The following is a 17,312-nucleotide window of genomic DNA, read 5'->3' on the forward strand; positions in this document are numbered from 1 at the left end:
ATTAGAACAAATAGGAGAATCAAAGTAGAAGCTATTAGGAAAATCAAAGCAGAATTTATCAACTAAGAGATTTATTAATACCGTGAAATTTATTCTTGGTGGTGGTGGTAGTGTGTGTTTTTGTAACCTGTCTTTTTTTTCTTTTTTCTTTTTTTCTCTCTTTTTTTTTTCTTTTTTTTTCAGCATATTATGGGGGTACAAGTGTTAAGGTTACCTCTCTTAAATTAAATGTTCCTGGGGCAAAGACCTAGTTAGTCTCAGCTTTCTAAACATTCAGCCTAAATAAGCAATCCTCACATCAAATGTAGATGTGATTCCTAAAGAACTAGAACTAAAACTCTGGGATCCCAAGTTCTGTTTTGGCTCTAGTACTGCTATAGTGAGACTTAAACAACTTTCTGCCTCATTTTCCTCACTTGTAAAAAGGAGAAAACCAAAGTAGATCATTAAAGTAAACTAGGTCTTCTTAAGATGAGAGTGTAGGTGCCGGTGGTGTATGTTTCTACTAGGTTTGTTTTAGGCTGCGTAGATGTTTGTTTACAGAAACAGCACTCTATTTTCTGTTAAGGGAGAGTTTCAGCCCCATCATACCACACGCAAACTACTTCCGTTCTGACTTGAAAGGAAATTCCTTTTCAAGGTTCACAGTACATTAGAGACAGCTGCGTTGCTCAGCTTCCTGCAAAAACTTTAAAAAGCTGCAGATGTAGCCCATGCATGACATGGATTATGGAATGAGACAATCTTAAGCATCTGGATTGCCCCTTCTGTTACCCTCTCTTTATTTTATGCATTCTGGGGTGCTGCCTGTGTACACTAAGTGGGGTTTGTGTGTGCACGCACATTTGTGTGTGTGTGTATTTTTTTTTTTTTTTTTTTTGAGACAGAGTCTCCTTTGTTGCCCAGGCTAGAGTGAGTGCCATGGCGTCAGCCTCGCTCACAGCAACCTCAAACTCCTGGGCTCAAGCAATCCTCCTGCCTCAGCCTCCCAAGTAGCTGGGACTACAGGCATGCGCCACCATGCCCGGCTAATTTTTTTTTTTGTATATATATTAGTTGGCCAATTAATTTCTTTCTATTTATAGTAGAGACGGGGTCTCACTCTTACTCAGGCTGGTTTCGAACTCCTGACTTCGAGCAATCCGCCCGCCTCAGCCTCCCAGAGAGCTAGGATTACAGGCGTGAGCCACCGCGCCCGGCTGTGTGTGTATTTTTTTTAAATCAAGTCCCTGAAGGATTGCAGGAGTTGTTCTCTAAAATAACTTGAGCGCTAACTTTCAAAGATACAGTAGAAAGTACATTTCCAGTTAATGACATTTTTAACAATAGACAATCATAAACTTCCCAAGAGGCAAAATGCATCACCTACATATTCCCTGGGTATGTTTCCATATTGTCCTGGAATTTAAACGTGTCTGTCTGAAAGACTCAATTCTGGACTCAGAATCCACGAAACAATACAGAACTGAGGGAGTAAGAATTTTGTAGTAGACCTTTTCCATCAGAAGCAAAAAAGGAGGTATGGCTTGGTTTCTTTCCAGGATGGTCCCCAAAACTGACTAGATAGCCACAAAGACACAAATAGTTATCACTGGGACTAGCATATTTAATATAATCAGGGGTGAGCACTGGCTTAGGAGTATCCAAACAGCACAATGGTGCTTTTTGGGGGTTCAAAGAGCCAAACTCTAAAAAAGATTTCTAGGAGCCTATCAGGTGTCTAATGACTATCTGGAGACAGAAATTATTCAATCGAATATATGTGGGGAAGAGATGGGATATCTGGCGTTCCCATTTTGTTTCACTCTCCTAGAAATCCTTCAGCTAATACTTGGATCGTTCCCAGTAAATTAAGACTTCTTATCCTTTCTTTCTCATTAGGAACTATATTTAAACAGTGCTAGGACAATTGTTTTATTAAACAATAGGTCATGCTGATGTAGTATTTCAGGAAAGAATGTCCACACCGAGTATGTAGGTAAAGTACTTTTGAAACAAATCCTGACAATGCCTTCTTAAATACACATTAATAAAAACAATTTCATTTCTTGGTCAGAAAAAGAGAGTTAGAGGTTCTGTCCCTAGGTAAAGAATAAACTGATTAACTCGAATCCAGTGTGTATACAAGCAATCTCTTGGGAGAGCTTACTAAACTGAAAGCCTTCTGAGCTCAGCTCCCAAATGTTTGGTTTAATAGATATGGGATGGGGTATTGGGAGCTGTATCTTAAACACGATTAGTGATTCTGATATGGGAAATACATAGAGCCATGTTGCAAAAACTGTGGACTCCATGTTCCGCAAATGGATGCATGTTGATCAGATCCTTTCTCCCTTGCTGATTCCAACTCGACAGCTACCACAGCAATGTTCTGTGAGCCCAAACTCCCTGACCATCTGCACAAAACCCTCAAGCCCCACCAGGCAGGCAAGAAAGAGGCAGAAAAATCACCTGATCCTGAACTCGGGTCTCTTCTGCTACACTGCACAGAGCTGCCACAGAGAAAACACGTTGGCCAACTGCTATATTATTGTTGGCAAGCACCGAAATTTGCTCAAAACCCTTACAAATGAAACCCAGCTGCTTAAGCTCAATACCAGATGTCTTCTACAATGTGTGGCTTTGATAGATTAAATTGAGCATAAGAAAGAGATGAAATATATGAAAATCTAATTTGCAAGATGTTTGTCATTAAGTCTATTTAACAAAAAAAGACAGAATTGTATTTCTCATCGTAAGAGGTTAAGTAGGGTAGATTAATAATATTCATAATAGCTACTAAAATGCTTATGCAATGGATAAACTGCTCGGTGGATACGCATAAAATCCAGTCCAGACACAATCTCCAGAAATGCCCCATTGAAAGAAATGTCGTATGTTTGTGAAATCACGTGATCTAGCAACCAGGCTCCTTTTTCTTTAGACCCATCCTCCAATTTGAACATGATTCACTCAGGCCCTAGGAAATTAAGGAGGAAATATTTAGTGATATTGTCTGATTTCAATAAACTGTAATAATCCTATGAAAACACATGTATGAGAAACATATGTGTGTGGCTATATATAACACGTCTAAGGAAATGTATGAAATCAAAAGGGAATTTGTTTAGCAACTTCGATTAATTGGTATCTACCCCTCTGCTGTGATCATGCCAGGATGGAACTCTTTATTGTTGATGGTGGTGATGGTATTGCACAGCTCAATAACCTCAGTGAAGTCAGAGACTGAGTTAAATTTAGAGAAGCCACTCAAATATACCTCCAGAGAGCTGCTGCACAGTCCCTCACTCAAATAACCAAACATTTCATTGATAAATACAGCATATTGCTCTTCCAACATTAAGCTTCTTTAAAAAAAAAATAGGAACATACAAAGACTTTTGCAATGGAATTTGAATACTTATTAATATTAAAGCATGTTAACTCTAAGCCAGACATTCCGTTGAGATTCAGCCTCATAAAAAAAAAAAACAAAAACAACATAATCATTCAAATGATACACATCCAAGCAGCAGGTTTTTATTTTTGTCAGATTTTAAAAAAAATACTGATTTGAAATATGATTTGATTTTTTTTAAATCTTAAAAAAATTAGTTTTCTTTTAGAGCGAAAACAAAATAAAGGTAAAACACTTTAGCAAAGACATAGTTTCGTATTTCTACGAACATAATAATGGAAAGATAATTTTATGCAGAGTTTGCAAAACAAACGTTGGCTCAGATTTTCTGAAGCTGCGCAGTACTGGTCTTGGCATTTTTAAAGAGAAAGGAAAGAAGAGAGCAGACGCACAGCAGCAAGAAGAGAGACAGACAAACAAGTTGAGGTTCAAGTTCTCTTGACCCTCTGGGTCTCAGGAGGCCCGTGTTTTCTTTAGCTTTTTTATTTTTTTTTTAATGTCTGTATTCAACTTCTTTCTCTACTTAAGATTCTGTTCTTTGTAACCAAAATATCAATACTAATAATAGTATTGGCTGTGATCTCATCAATGCAAGTTCCCATATAACAAAGTTCCACGATTGATAAAAAAAAAAAGTGGCATAAGTCACTGTTTCTTTATACGTAAAACTCCCGTTAAATTTGTGAAGATGCCAATACAAATATGGGGACCTTAGGTTCCACAAGACACTGTAAAAAAAGCTATGAACAAAAGACAATTTTCAGCATATGCTCACCAAGTTCTTAAGCAGTGGATTAGAAATGAACAGTAATTTTCCTCTGGACTCCAGAAGAAATCAGAAGCAGAGTTTCAGACATTTCGTTCTCAGAATCTGATCAAATGAACAATATACAGTGCTAGCCACAAACTCATGTCTCGTTCAAAGATCGTAAATGCAAAATTTCTGAGACGATCTTTGTAAAACGTACACCTCACAACTACTATTTTAATAAAGGAATGAAACTTGTATACAACAATCTGCCAGAACTAAAAAGTCTAAGCCACTACGCTAATCGTTTCCTATTATTTCTGCCACCATCTTGAAATCTTGAATTTCTATAGCATCTTTTCTTTAAAGAGTAAAAACTAATCACAAACCACCTTCATTTACTACTTACTGTTAAAATACTTAGGGACTATAGAAATACATTACCATTATTTTTAGTAGTAAATATTTCCTAGATACTAAAGTTCAAGTGAGAAATATTATAGTGTTTTTTAAGTAATTTTTAAAAACATATAGCTAATAGATGCGACTTATTAGCCAATAGCGATTCAGTATAAAGGAAGCAATGCTGGAAATATTCATATTACTATTATAAGTGACAACAGCAGCTATGATAACTGGTTGGCTGGTTTGTTCGGAGACAGGGTCTTGCTCTGTCACCCAGGCAGGAGTGCAGAATGACCACAGCGATCCTCCCACCTCAGCCTCCTGAGTGAGTGGGATTACACAAGCACACACCACTACAACCAGCTCACGTTTTTATTTTTTGTAGAGATGGGGTCTCGCTACATTGCCCAACCTGGTCTCCAACTCTAGGCCTCAAGCGATCCTCCGGCCTCAGCCTCCCAAAGTGCTGAGACTGCAAATGGGAGTCACTGAGCCCAGCTGCTAAATGCTTTTGGTTGCCAACCTAATCCAAACCCTCTTCTTGAAAATCTGCTCCTGCCCACAGTATCTCTTATTATCTAGCAGTCATCTTGGTAGAGGGTGACTACACATTCCCGTCGGTTTACATGGGATTATTCTAAGAGTCAGCAGCCGATCAAATTCTGTCTCCCCAAAATTAAAAATAGGAGACAGTGGAACAATTATTGGTTAGCTCTGGAGAGCGAAGCAAAAGAGGTCTTGGAACATTAGGGATGGCAGTCACCAATTTAGGTCATGTGAGAAATAATGTGTCTATCCAGAAACAAAGACTCCTTTATGTGCCAAGCCTGTGCTACACACTCGGGATGGATGGATGGATGGATGGATGGATGGATGGATGGATGGATGGATGGATGGATGGATGGATGATGGATGGATGGATGGATGATGGATGGATGATGGATGGATGATGGATGGATGGATGGATGGATGGATGGATGGATGGATGGATGGATGGATGGGTGGGTGGGTGGGTGGATGGATGGATGGATGGATGGATGGATGGATGGATGGATGGATGGATGGATGGATGATGGATGGATGGATGGATGGATGGATGGATGGGTGGATGGATGATGGATGGATGATGGATGGATGGATGGATGGATGGGTGGATGGATGGGTGGATGGATGGGTGGGTGGATGGATGGATGGATGGATGGTGGATGGATGGATGGATGGATGGATGGATGGATGGATGATGGATGGATGATGGATGGATGATGGATGGATGGATGGATGGATGGGTGGGTGGGTGGGTGGGTGGGTGGATGGATGGATGGATGGATGGATGGATGGATGGATGGGTGGGTGGGTGGGTGGATGGGTGGAGCAATGAATGAAGCAATGAATAAAATGGACAGAGTGTGCTCCTCTGAGCAGCTCAGCTTTCAGCAGGACGGTGACATGTATAATGGTAAACCATGACAGGTACTGCAAAGGAAAATAACACTTACAATGAAGGGATAAAAGGAATTTCATTTGATTTTGACTCTTAAGGAAAACTTAACTAAATGGCATTTAAGAAAATGTATGGATAAGCAGAACAGGAAGGCAAAGAACATTCCAGGCTGTGGAAACAGCGTATGAGAAAAGCCTGAGTGAGAAGAAGTCTAGATCTTGTCGCTGTTGTTGTTGGACAGTAAACACATGTGGCTGACGCTCAGTAGTGAGACAAGCAACAGAGCTGACACCAAACTGTGCAGGTCATATAAAGATCTGGATTTTACCGTGAATGCAAGGAGCATCCATGAAAGAATTTTAAAGAGAAAGGCAAAAAGAGAGCAGACACATCAACAAAAAGAAGGCAATGTACACAAGGCCCCTCAGAGAGAACGAGAAAAGTCAAAGCTCAAGCCCTCATGGCCTTCTGAGTCCCAGGAGACCTGGGTTTCCTCTACTTTTGCTTAGTTTTATTTTGGTTTTTGTGTCTCCATTCAACTTCTTTCTCTACTTAAGATTCCCTTCTTTCTCTACTTAAGATTCCCTTCTTTATGGCCAAAATATCAATAGTAAAGTAATAACATGGTTTCATATGAATGGTTAACTAATTATCAAAGGAATGTGAGAGAGAGGGTATCAAGCAGAGAAATCAGTTAATCCAAAAAGCTACAATTCTCCAGAGTTAAAAGAAAAATGGAGGAGCTTGGAATAAGAATTGCAGTTTTCTGAGCTAATAGCTACAATCATCCTCGCGTATTTTAATATTAACATTCCCAAACCAATAAATATTTATTAAGATAAAGTATTTCACAGATGAACAAAAGGATAATCATCAAGACCAAAACGAGTCCATTTCGAGCTAAAATGTAATATAAGAAAGCTTGATAGAAAATTTAGCAGATTAATTTTCCCATAGTTAGTTGTCAATACTTTCTCCTATTGGAGGATTTGCTCAACTTCCTGCAGAAATTCTAAAAATGAAGATGCATTTAAAAAGTGAGAAAAAAAAAACACACCATATTCATAGATTTGCTTCTGCCAGTTCTAAATAAATAAGAGATTTAGAAAATGTTATTTCCGATTCAATTGGCTTACAGGGGGGAAAAAGAACTAAGTTGAGTTACTCTGATGTTTCTAATATTATTATTCTTCTGAAAGCCTTCACGTATTTGTTATTTAAAGATGAGAATTATATAGGCATGGGTGTTTGTACATATGTAAGACTTACATACTGTCGCTACCATTTTTAAAAGAACGTAACTTTTAATAAAAAAGGTGAACCAAATAATGTGAGTCTGCACTCAATAGTCATGTCAATGTCTATTATCCAATCAAGTCTGCGGAATTTGAGTTGAGAACTATAGTTTAGCCATTTTCCTTCCAGGTAAATGACCAGAGAGATCGAGTTTCTCACATCTGTGATACTCACCACAACCGTGCAGTTACTGCCGATTAATAGCCTGAGATTAATTGTTGGAAATGCCACATAATAGCTGTTAGTAGAAAACATTCTAAACACAGAACCACATTTATGCGTTTAACAGCTGTGTCGGTCTAACAGTTCAGATTTGCACTATGTTTTGCCATATGGTAACACGGATCATTTTTCACTTAAAATATTACCAAAAAGATGGCCCATAGCAATATTACCCTGCTAATTCTGAAACTATACTTTCCCAGCCCCCTGTGTTTGTTATCCTCCTATTAGTAGATTCCCTATTTGCTCTAATTTTAATGAAAATATTTTATAACAGGTTTTTTTTTTAAATTTTAATTAGTGCCAACCAGGTCAAACATAAATATTATAATAGGAAACCTATAGAAAACAACCCAGCAATGGAGAAGAAGGATGTAAAATCTTAGGCTGATTCCTACCTTCCTATCACTTCTTTTTCCTGTAACTGTTTTTACTGATGCAGAATCACTTCTAAGTTAAATGTGGCTGCCAACTTTTATTCTAATCTGATTGTTATAATAACCTATTACCATGATTTTATGGGAGGAAAAAAAAAACCTGTAGAAATTTTCACATGTGCACTTAACCAGGAAGTAAATTAAAATGTCACTTTTTTAAATAATAGAACATGAGACCTATCTATGTCAGGAAGGGCACACTGCTGTCACCCATGCATCAAAACAACAAACATGGAGTCCTTTAGTTTTTAGGTCTATTGGTCTACTGTCTTTTTAACATTACTAAATTCCTTTAGCAGAACTTAAGAAGAAAGGCAGTGAAGAAAATAATGCCTTCAGACTGTCTTCACGTTGTACTACATTCATGATGATTGCCTTGTGAGTCTCTACTATGTTTGGAAAATAAAGGCCCAGGGTCATATAAGTAGCTCGATTCTAAAAATAATCCATTTCAAGTAAAAATGAACACTACAGATTTTCACCATGACGGATCAAATTTTCACTTTTAGGGAGGCAATGCCACATTTCAAGATCCCTAGGTACATTTCTGAAGCAATCGCTATGTGCCAATATAAAAAATGTGCAAGTTTGAAATCTCTATGAAGAGGTACTCTTCTGGCCTTTTCTCTAAGACTATCTCCTTCAAGTAAAACATTTAAGACACAATTTAGGTGGTGATTAGATTTAGAATGATGAGTCACCCCTACACATATGCCACTCTTGCTACTGTCCCAAGTAGGAAAAGTTCTCCTTTTTCCCCACTTACTGAGACTCTGTACCATTTGAGATGGAATTATAACATCCATATAAACCTTTTAGGTTTCTAGGTATTTAATTAACAAAATATTTTTATTTGCCTGACCTTCATACTGTCCAAATGTCTCAAGTTGTCATTTTGAAACACATTTACTTTAAAAATAAGGATGTAAGGTCTCAGGATATTAATATTGGTTTTGTCATTCACTTAAGGAGTCATGACCACTTTGCTATCTGTGCCTCATTAGCTACCTTTTTTGGTGACTGTCATTCTCACTAAAGTAGATGCAGAATTAACAACTGATTATAAAGCATGTTACAAATTGTCAGGGAATATTTAACTTTGTAATCACAGTTGCTTAATCTTGGTTAAACTCATAGCCCCTGTCTATAGTACATTCTCTATGCATCAGGGCAAAATTATGAACAACAGGAAGTATATTTTATAAAATGTTACAGATAGAGAAATTTCTCTAAGAAAAAGTTCATTAGTGACAAAGCTGGAGAAATCAATGGGGTTTTAGAATGTTAATCACACTAAGATGAGTACCAAAATCTTAAAATCTTGTCTGAATGTACATTTCCAGCTTGGCTGCCTTTTATTTTTGCATGAATTAATTTTTTATTAATAATGATATAGCAACAGTAAACCCTCAGGCAGTAGTATATGCCAGACACTATTTACAGTGTTTATGCATATTTACTTAATAAGTAATCAAACTATAAGAAAGCTTGATAGAAAATTTAGCAGATTAAGATAATTTTCCGATAGTTAGTTGTCAATATTTTCTCCTATTCGAGGATTTGCTCAACTTCCTGCAGAAATTCTAAAAATGAAGATGATAAAAATAATTATTATCCCTTTTTTACAGTTGAAAAAATTGAGACACCAATAAGATAGCTCATTTGAGTTTACACACCTAGTGACACAGCTAAGATTTAAACTCAGGCATAAATTAAGTATACACACACAAAAGAGCCCTGGACAGGGAGTTTTCTAAAAAGCTTCCAAACCTATATGGTTTAAAGAAGGTGAAAAATGTGGGCTCCAATCTCTTCGCTGGAACGATAAGACATTATTTCATGCAACATTAAGTTAAGATACATTCTAAGCTGAGCGTTTTATGAATCAAAGAGTCCAACTGTAGTATGTGGCCTCCTTGCTTTTTATTAGCATAACTCAATACTGCATTCAGGTATTCACATGTTTCAAGGAAAATGCTAAAAGAGAATTAAAAATTATGCTCCAATAATGAAGTTGTAGTAGCCAGAATAGAGGAATAAGAATTTTACCTCATGTCTATCATACTTTTGAGTTTCCTGGAACATTCTTAAGAAGCAGTTTCCCTGAGGTCTTTTGATTCTCTTTCCAGAAGGTACCAGATTACAACAATTTCTGGATAATAAACTAGCAAACTAGGTAGATAAACTAATTGTCATTCCTTCATATCAACACACAAAACTCTTTTGAGTTACACTTATTATACCAAATAAGTGTATACAATGTATACCAAAGTATACAATGTATACCAAAAATTAAAAGCATTTTTCCACAGAGCCAAGCCACAAAAATATAATATTGTAATAGTGTCATGGAATACTTTGAGACTATGAAAACTTTAATTCTCTAAGTGCCAATCAAAGGTACATAAGTTTCTGATATATAGTAGCCAAATTAATTCTATAAAATGCATTCACAAATACACAAAGCTGAACTATAAATGCATTTCAATCTCATACATATATATGCCCTTTATTTCATGAATCCATTATTTCCTTATTTCTAACTTCATAACTTCCTCATTGCAATCACTACCAAAGCTAGTTATTCCATATTCGTTATGTTATCTTCTGATCAGAAAATAATTTACCTACTCTGAAAATACTCTTTTATTCAAAAACATAAAATAAACCTTAAATATTGCCAACTAAGTACAATTTTAGTTAACTTGATACAAGAATAATTCTTCCAGACAAGATTATCACAAAGCAACCCCCTGTTCTTAAATGCGGAAAAACACTACATTTGATTTATTTACAAACTATAATTACTGCCTTTATAAAATGCCAGATTTACTCCATGTATCCATATAAAAAAAGTACAATGAACTTCAAAGTCAATTAGCTACCCTACAAAAATCCAACAGTATTCAAATGAAAATGATCAAAACACAGTTTATTAGAATTATTTTCTTAAATTCCTTACATATCAACTGTCTTAGTTTGCTGAGAATCAACTTCATACTCAAAGTTACAAACTGGATTGCATTTCATTCTCAATGGCAAGGGAAAACAGAAACTTTAAATCCCTTTAAAAATTACTCTAATCAACTATCTAGGAAGCTTTGCCCTGGTAGAGAAAGTAGGAGAATCACAGAGCAGTTGCAGGATGGACGATAGAACTTTTTAGCCACTGAACTTTTCTGCCCTCAACTTTTTCCCTTTTGTGACACAAGCCACGACATCAGGGTGAGCTCAGGTCCCTGCCCGGGCTGCGGTGTAGGGCACTGGTCCTCTTACCCCATGTGCACAGATAGCAGAATGAGCAAGAAAGCGTGAAGCTGCCAGTTTGGTTCTTCCAGTCAACCTACTGCGACAGTAGTGGCAGAGTGGCAATGTGACCTGCCTGCTGAAGCCTCCTGTGTCTCCCCTTCCCTTCTCTCACTCACACTCCTCTGCTGTCCCTCTTTGTCAGATCTTCCCGCAAGCTGCCAGCGAGCCCCAGACAGCCCCGTGAAAGACAAGCCTGTTACAAACTGGTTCTGTCACCTCGTGGGGAGAGGACAACAAAGGACGGAGAGGACCCTGAGCCGGATTGTTTTCTCAAGAAAGGAGCCTGACCCGGCTGCCCACACAAGGGCCAGCACACGCGGGGGCTTTGGGGACTTCGCTCTGTGCTGGTGGCACCCAAGTCCCCAAATCTCCCATGCAATGAATGCAAAGCAAACCACACCTACACTTGGCTGTCATAAAACAGCTTGTCTCTCTCACCAAAGTTTTCTTCTCTGCTAAGAATTGGGATATGTAGAAAGACAAGAAGAAGTCATTTTTTTTTTTATTTGATGAAATGACAAAAATAGTGCGACACAGAGTGTCATTATATGGCAATTTTCTTACACTACATCAACATTTAAATAAGGAAACAAATACCTTTGAATCAAGTGCCCAGGTATGAAAAAGGACCACATGGAAAAGGCATCTCTAATAAATACTGCAAGTTAAAATATTTCAGTTATGACTACAGTTTTAAGTTTCCTGCACAGAAAAAAAAAAGTGTCGTGAACTTAACCAATCTTATTATGTAAATAAAACCAAGTTATTTAACTTTTTAAATTTTAGCTGTCATTGTTCCTCAATGTAAACTATGAACATTTTTGTGGAGTTTCATTTTCCATGATATTGAATTTCTTTTTTAACACTAAAGCCCCTTTTTTTTTAAAAAAAAAAAAAAAGTCTTTTGTTTTCTTTTACTCTGAGAACTGTCAATAATAAAAGAACAGCAAGAAATGTAAATGGATTGTGTGTTAGAGACTACAATGTTCCCACAGATAGATGCAAACAGAAGTAGTTATTAAACACGATCAGTTGGCCTAATAAAAGATTTATGAGTACGAGAGCAGATGTATTCCAATGGTTATATCTAAGATACCATGAGAGTATCTTTAATTGATATTTACAAAAATTATTTTCTTGGAAAAAAAATCTCTGCTGTCTTCTCACTTTCAGAAGAAAGCCCCCTATTCCCCCAGCCCAACCTCCAAACCCCACCCTGCCCCCTCCCGGCACTAATCTACTAGGGGCCACTCAAATCTATTCTCTGAGTGTAGCCTATCAATTTTTTTTTATAATTTTGCACACACTACAATCAATCCAACCCCCTCCATTCATACTTTCATGAAATGAAATGGAACAGAAATGTAGTACTGTTTAACCAGACAGGAAATCTTAGACTATTAACTGAACTTAATAAACTACACATTTTGTAATTCCCAGAAGCCATGCAACTTACTTGTTGAGAAGATGGAACTTGGGGGTGATGAGAAGGAACTGTCCTTCAGGATCATTTATCCAGACCCCTTTTAGTTATGAAGGGAGCTGATTGGGGTACAGTAATATGAATAAGGGTGACCAGGAACAGGGGGGTAACATGGGAAAAGCAGAGAGAAATCAAGCAATAGGATTTGCTGTTCAAACCTTTTATATTCGGCTCAGAGCCATATTCATGACATGCTTGCACTGCCAATTTGGAATCCAGCCTTGAGCTCTGGGGCAAGGAGTGAAAGGCTGAAATGTGGGACAGCTCCCACTGCTCATAGTTCCTGAAAATGGGCATCTTTACAGATGGTTCAAAGCATAGAGAGAGAATCTTTGCTCTCTCTCTCTCTCCAGAATCCTAATTCAGTTCAAAATAGTTCATATCAGTACCCATTTCTGATGTTGAACTATGTGCTAGCCATAGATGCACTCAAGAAACTTTTAAAACACCACAAAACAAAGTAAGATGTAAGAATTAAGTAAAAATATAGAACATTTTAAGATAAAGTGCCCCCAAAGGCATAAGCATAGAAATTCTGAGTCGAGGATGGATTAGACTAGGCTAAAGATGGAAGAAAGTGCTGGATGAATTGAACTTACACAGCAATCGAGGAGTCAGAGAGGAAAGAAATTGTATTAGCAAGGCTTCCAGTGAGGAATAAATATTCCATTTGTGCAAGAGCATGAGAAGAAAAATCTTATTGGAACAGACAGCTCCTAATAGTAAGTGGCTGGAGAAAAAGCTAGACAGAGTGGAACCAAATCATGTAGGACTTTGAATACATGTTACACGGTTTAGAATACATATCGCACAAAAACCTAAAGGCTTTTGAGCAACTGACTGGCTTGATGAATCAAAAAATAAAAAAGATTTAGGACTTCAGCATGTAGAAATAATCTCTGAACCTCAACTTCCAACTATGTGGGAAGAACTACAATTTAGATTAAGCACATGAAGAGAGGTTTCCATTTAGTCAAACTTATTTCTAATACAGATTTCTGTACTCTAGTAATGTTAAAAAAAAAATCAAGATGTATTCCTATTCATTCCCTCCATTTTACCTTTAATTATTAATATACGCTGGGTACCAAAAATGAAAGAAATGTTCTGTTAAGTTACATAATTAGGTCCCAGACTACTAAACTCAAAAAAAATCTCATGAAACTGTCATTATGTACATCAAAAATCTGGCTTGGCAAAACGTTCTAGATTTGCATATGATTTAACCCATTCACCTTACCGTACATCTTTTGATCCATAGTTTACATTTGAATTTCCCAAATCCAATCTAATCAAGACTCTATCTGAACCAGGTCAATGATTGGTTTCAAAGCAGTTAAACCTTCAGTTCTAATTTCCTACCTATAGAGCTGACTGCAGTGGGGAACCAGGGTAGCCAAGTGGTTTGTATGAAGCTATTAAAATTGATTCACTTAACCGCTCCAATAGAGTCTATTTTAATTTAATTAAATATTTATCTCTGAGAAGGAATACCAGAGAGGAGAATGACAATGGTTTCTATTTGAGGTGTTCTCTCCTTCTGCTGAGAACAGCCAACTTCCTTTTGCAAATTAATTTATATATGTCCAATGAAGCTTCAAAGAAAGTTCTGGAAGAAGATTAAAAGAGAGGCCTCAAGTTGAAAATGTATAAGCGCAAGTGAAGGAAAAAGGAGCACTGTGAAGAGTACCACCAATACCATGGGGACATGTCATCGCTGTATGTCATTTGTAGAATTATTACACATACCCATGTTTTCTAGATTTATAGAGTCCTTGTCGTATAGGAGAATCTTACTTATGCTATCTGTGTAACAGATTAAACTCTCAGTTCTATAGTTTGCTCATTACCTGTTAAGATTATTATAAGGACTAAACAAATGAATATGAACTACTCAACAGTGCCCAGAACATAGGAAAACATCAGAAAATGCCAGAAAAATCAGAAAATTTCCTGACAACTCTCAACAATCACTCTCCTGTCTCCTGATATGAAAAGCTTAAAAGCTTTGCTTACAATAACAACATTCTTTATATAACAGACAACAATGTAACATTTGCCAAATTGTTCTTATCACAAATGATATAATCATTAAAACAAGGCTACAAAATATATCTTATGTCAAATCAAGCTTTAAAAATTTCAATTTAAAGCCAGGCATGCCTGTAGTCCCGGCTACTCAGGAGGCTAAGGTGGGAGGATCGCTTGAGCCCAAGAGTTCGAGACCAGCCAGGACAATATAGCAAGACTCCACTTCAAACAAATTCAAATTATACTTGCAAAAGTCTTTATTTTAACCCATTTATTTTTAAGTAATGTATTAAATATTCATACATTTGAAGCAGAAATATGCTGTAGTTTTAAATTGAGACTACCTTTCAATTTCAATTTGTGATTCATTTTCAAATAGAAACCACCCAAATCTCCTGATTTTATTTTACACACACACACACACACACACACACACACACACACACACACACACACAGTTTGTAATGTCTCACAAATGCTCGCTATTTGCTGTATTTGGAGGAATTGTGTCTAGAGAATTGGGAGAACATTAAAAGGAGACGGTACCTGAGTTCAGAACAAAGCTTACCCTCCCATGCACAAAGACAAATACACAATCAAACAGGGACAATGCAGTACAGGGACTGCCTGTACACTCAAGGGACAGGGAGAGCACAGTGGGTAAACAGAGACTCGTTCTGCCAGAGGGCGGGGGCTGGACTTGCAGGGAAGAGGCACTGGAACTAGGTCTTCGAAGATAAGCAGGAACTCACTGGTGCAGGGAGGGCAGGGAAGCCCTAATCGAGGAGGACAGACAGCATAATAGCGACATTTATGAGTAAGAAAACAGTAGTGTTTGCAGGGAACCCAAGAAGCTGGATCTGCCTAGAGAGTCAGAGAATTAGGCTGGAAAAGCAGACTGGCAGAGGTTGGGAAGGGCGTTGTGGCCCACAATTAGAGGTTTTTATCTGCATGCATGGGAAGCAATGCCTTCATTTCTGGAAGTATTCGCAGAGGTTATTTTCCATTGTGAGAACTGACAACTACCACTTCCTGCAGCTGATCATATTTCAAAGGAAACCAGTCCATTTTTAGAGATAAGATGAAAAATATTTCCCTTTCTAATAAGATGTAACAATATCCTTATGATTTTTAATGAGAATAAGGTGAGTGTTATTTTCTTTATTACATGAATATTCCTGCTAACACTGCTCAGAATTGAAATTTACTTTTGAATTAAACTTCCGTTCAAACACATAGATAGGCACATTCTAAATAAGTTACTTCCTTCTTTCCTATTAAAAGCCATAGCCTTTAAGGTCCTTACCATTCCATAGACCAGGCGTCTTCAAACTATGGCCCGCGGGTCACACGTGGGCCACCTAGCACATTTATCCGGCCATCCAGGTGTTTTAGCGGCCGCTGCCTGTCCTGCTTAGCAGCCAACTGGTCCCTGGCCCACAGTGCACACTCTCCAACGGTCTTAGGGACAGTGAACTGGCCCCCTGTTTAAAAAGTTTGAAGACCCCTGCCATAGAGTTTTGCACTAAAATATTTTTCAAATTTTGATATGTGTTGGATGAAAAACAAAAGTGCACCCAGAATTGTATTGGTCATTGATCTTAATACTCTGTTTTTTAACTAAAACACTTACATGCTGACATAAAAAGCTACTCCACCACGAGAAAAAAAAAAAAAAATGACAATAGAGCTCAAGGTACAAAAACTTTTCCCCTGACTTTGGCGTCTATAAAGACCATGACTCCAGCCCACTTGCAGGCTGCCTCCCCTCCCGGCTCTAATTTGCAGCATTCCACGTCGCTGGTCATTAACAACCCCAAGCTGCCTTTCAGCTGCACAGTGAAAGACCATCACATTATTACAAATAAACAATCCCTTCCTCCCCTGAATGAGTGACACATTATTCCAAGCACGTCCTCCCTCTGCTTTCATGGCTCTGCCAAAGTCCCCCATGAGTGGGAGGAAGGGGTAAAGAGAGAGAGAGAGAGAGAAAAAATATCCCACAACTTGTCTCAAGCATGGAGAGGATGATTTGTGTCCTTACTTATGGGATAGGACTGTCACTGCTGATCTGCTTTCAGGCCGAGATTACATGTGATAAGGGCTGACCTTCTTTAAGTACTCACACATTATGCACTCATGGAGTGCAGGCAGGACACAAAAGTCCTTCAGATGTTCTGGACATCAATCAAGTTCACAGCATGGAGCCTGCCAAACTTTTCTTCCATTTACTTGGGGAGAGGAAGGGGGAGTCCAAGACAGACTTAATAAAGTTTAAAGCTGTGCCACAGTATATCTGGGGAGACCATTGTTATTAAAAGGGTGATGTTTGGAGGAAAAAAAAAAAATTCTCTGCAGTTACCACTAGCAACAAAAACAATTCACGCACAAATACAGAGACAACCGGATTTCATTCCAGCTCTAAAATTTCAAAACTTTTATTGTAAACTAGGTCTCAATGGCTTTAGCAGAATGCCATTTTCTTCGGTGAAGCCATTTTATTAAGGTTATATTTCAAAAAACTAAAAATGTAAATTTTCTTT

General features: G+C 37.7%; 1 protein-coding gene across 3 annotated transcripts in view; it reads right to left on the reverse strand.

The window, feature by feature from the left end:
* BMPR1B (bone morphogenetic protein receptor type 1B) overlaps window positions 1-17,312 on the reverse strand; it is a 353,247-nt gene that overhangs the window by 90,915 nt on the left and 245,020 nt on the right. The window contains exon 1 of one of the 3 annotated variants that reach the window (XM_075998761.1): window positions 12,712-15,127. The exons of the other annotated variants lie outside the window; for them this stretch is intronic. Within the exon in view, the coding sequence (XP_075854876.1) occupies window positions 12,712-12,766 (55 nt within the window). The 5' untranslated portion in view covers window positions 12,767-15,127. Of the gene's footprint in view, window positions 1-12,711; window positions 15,128-17,312 lie in introns of those variants that run through there. 3 annotated transcript variants of the gene reach the window in all.

The sequence above is a fragment of the Microcebus murinus genome, chromosome 29, assembly GCF_040939455.1.
Source record: "Microcebus murinus isolate Inina chromosome 29, M.murinus_Inina_mat1.0, whole genome shotgun sequence".
Taxonomy (NCBI): Eukaryota; Metazoa; Chordata; class Mammalia; order Primates; family Cheirogaleidae; genus Microcebus; species Microcebus murinus.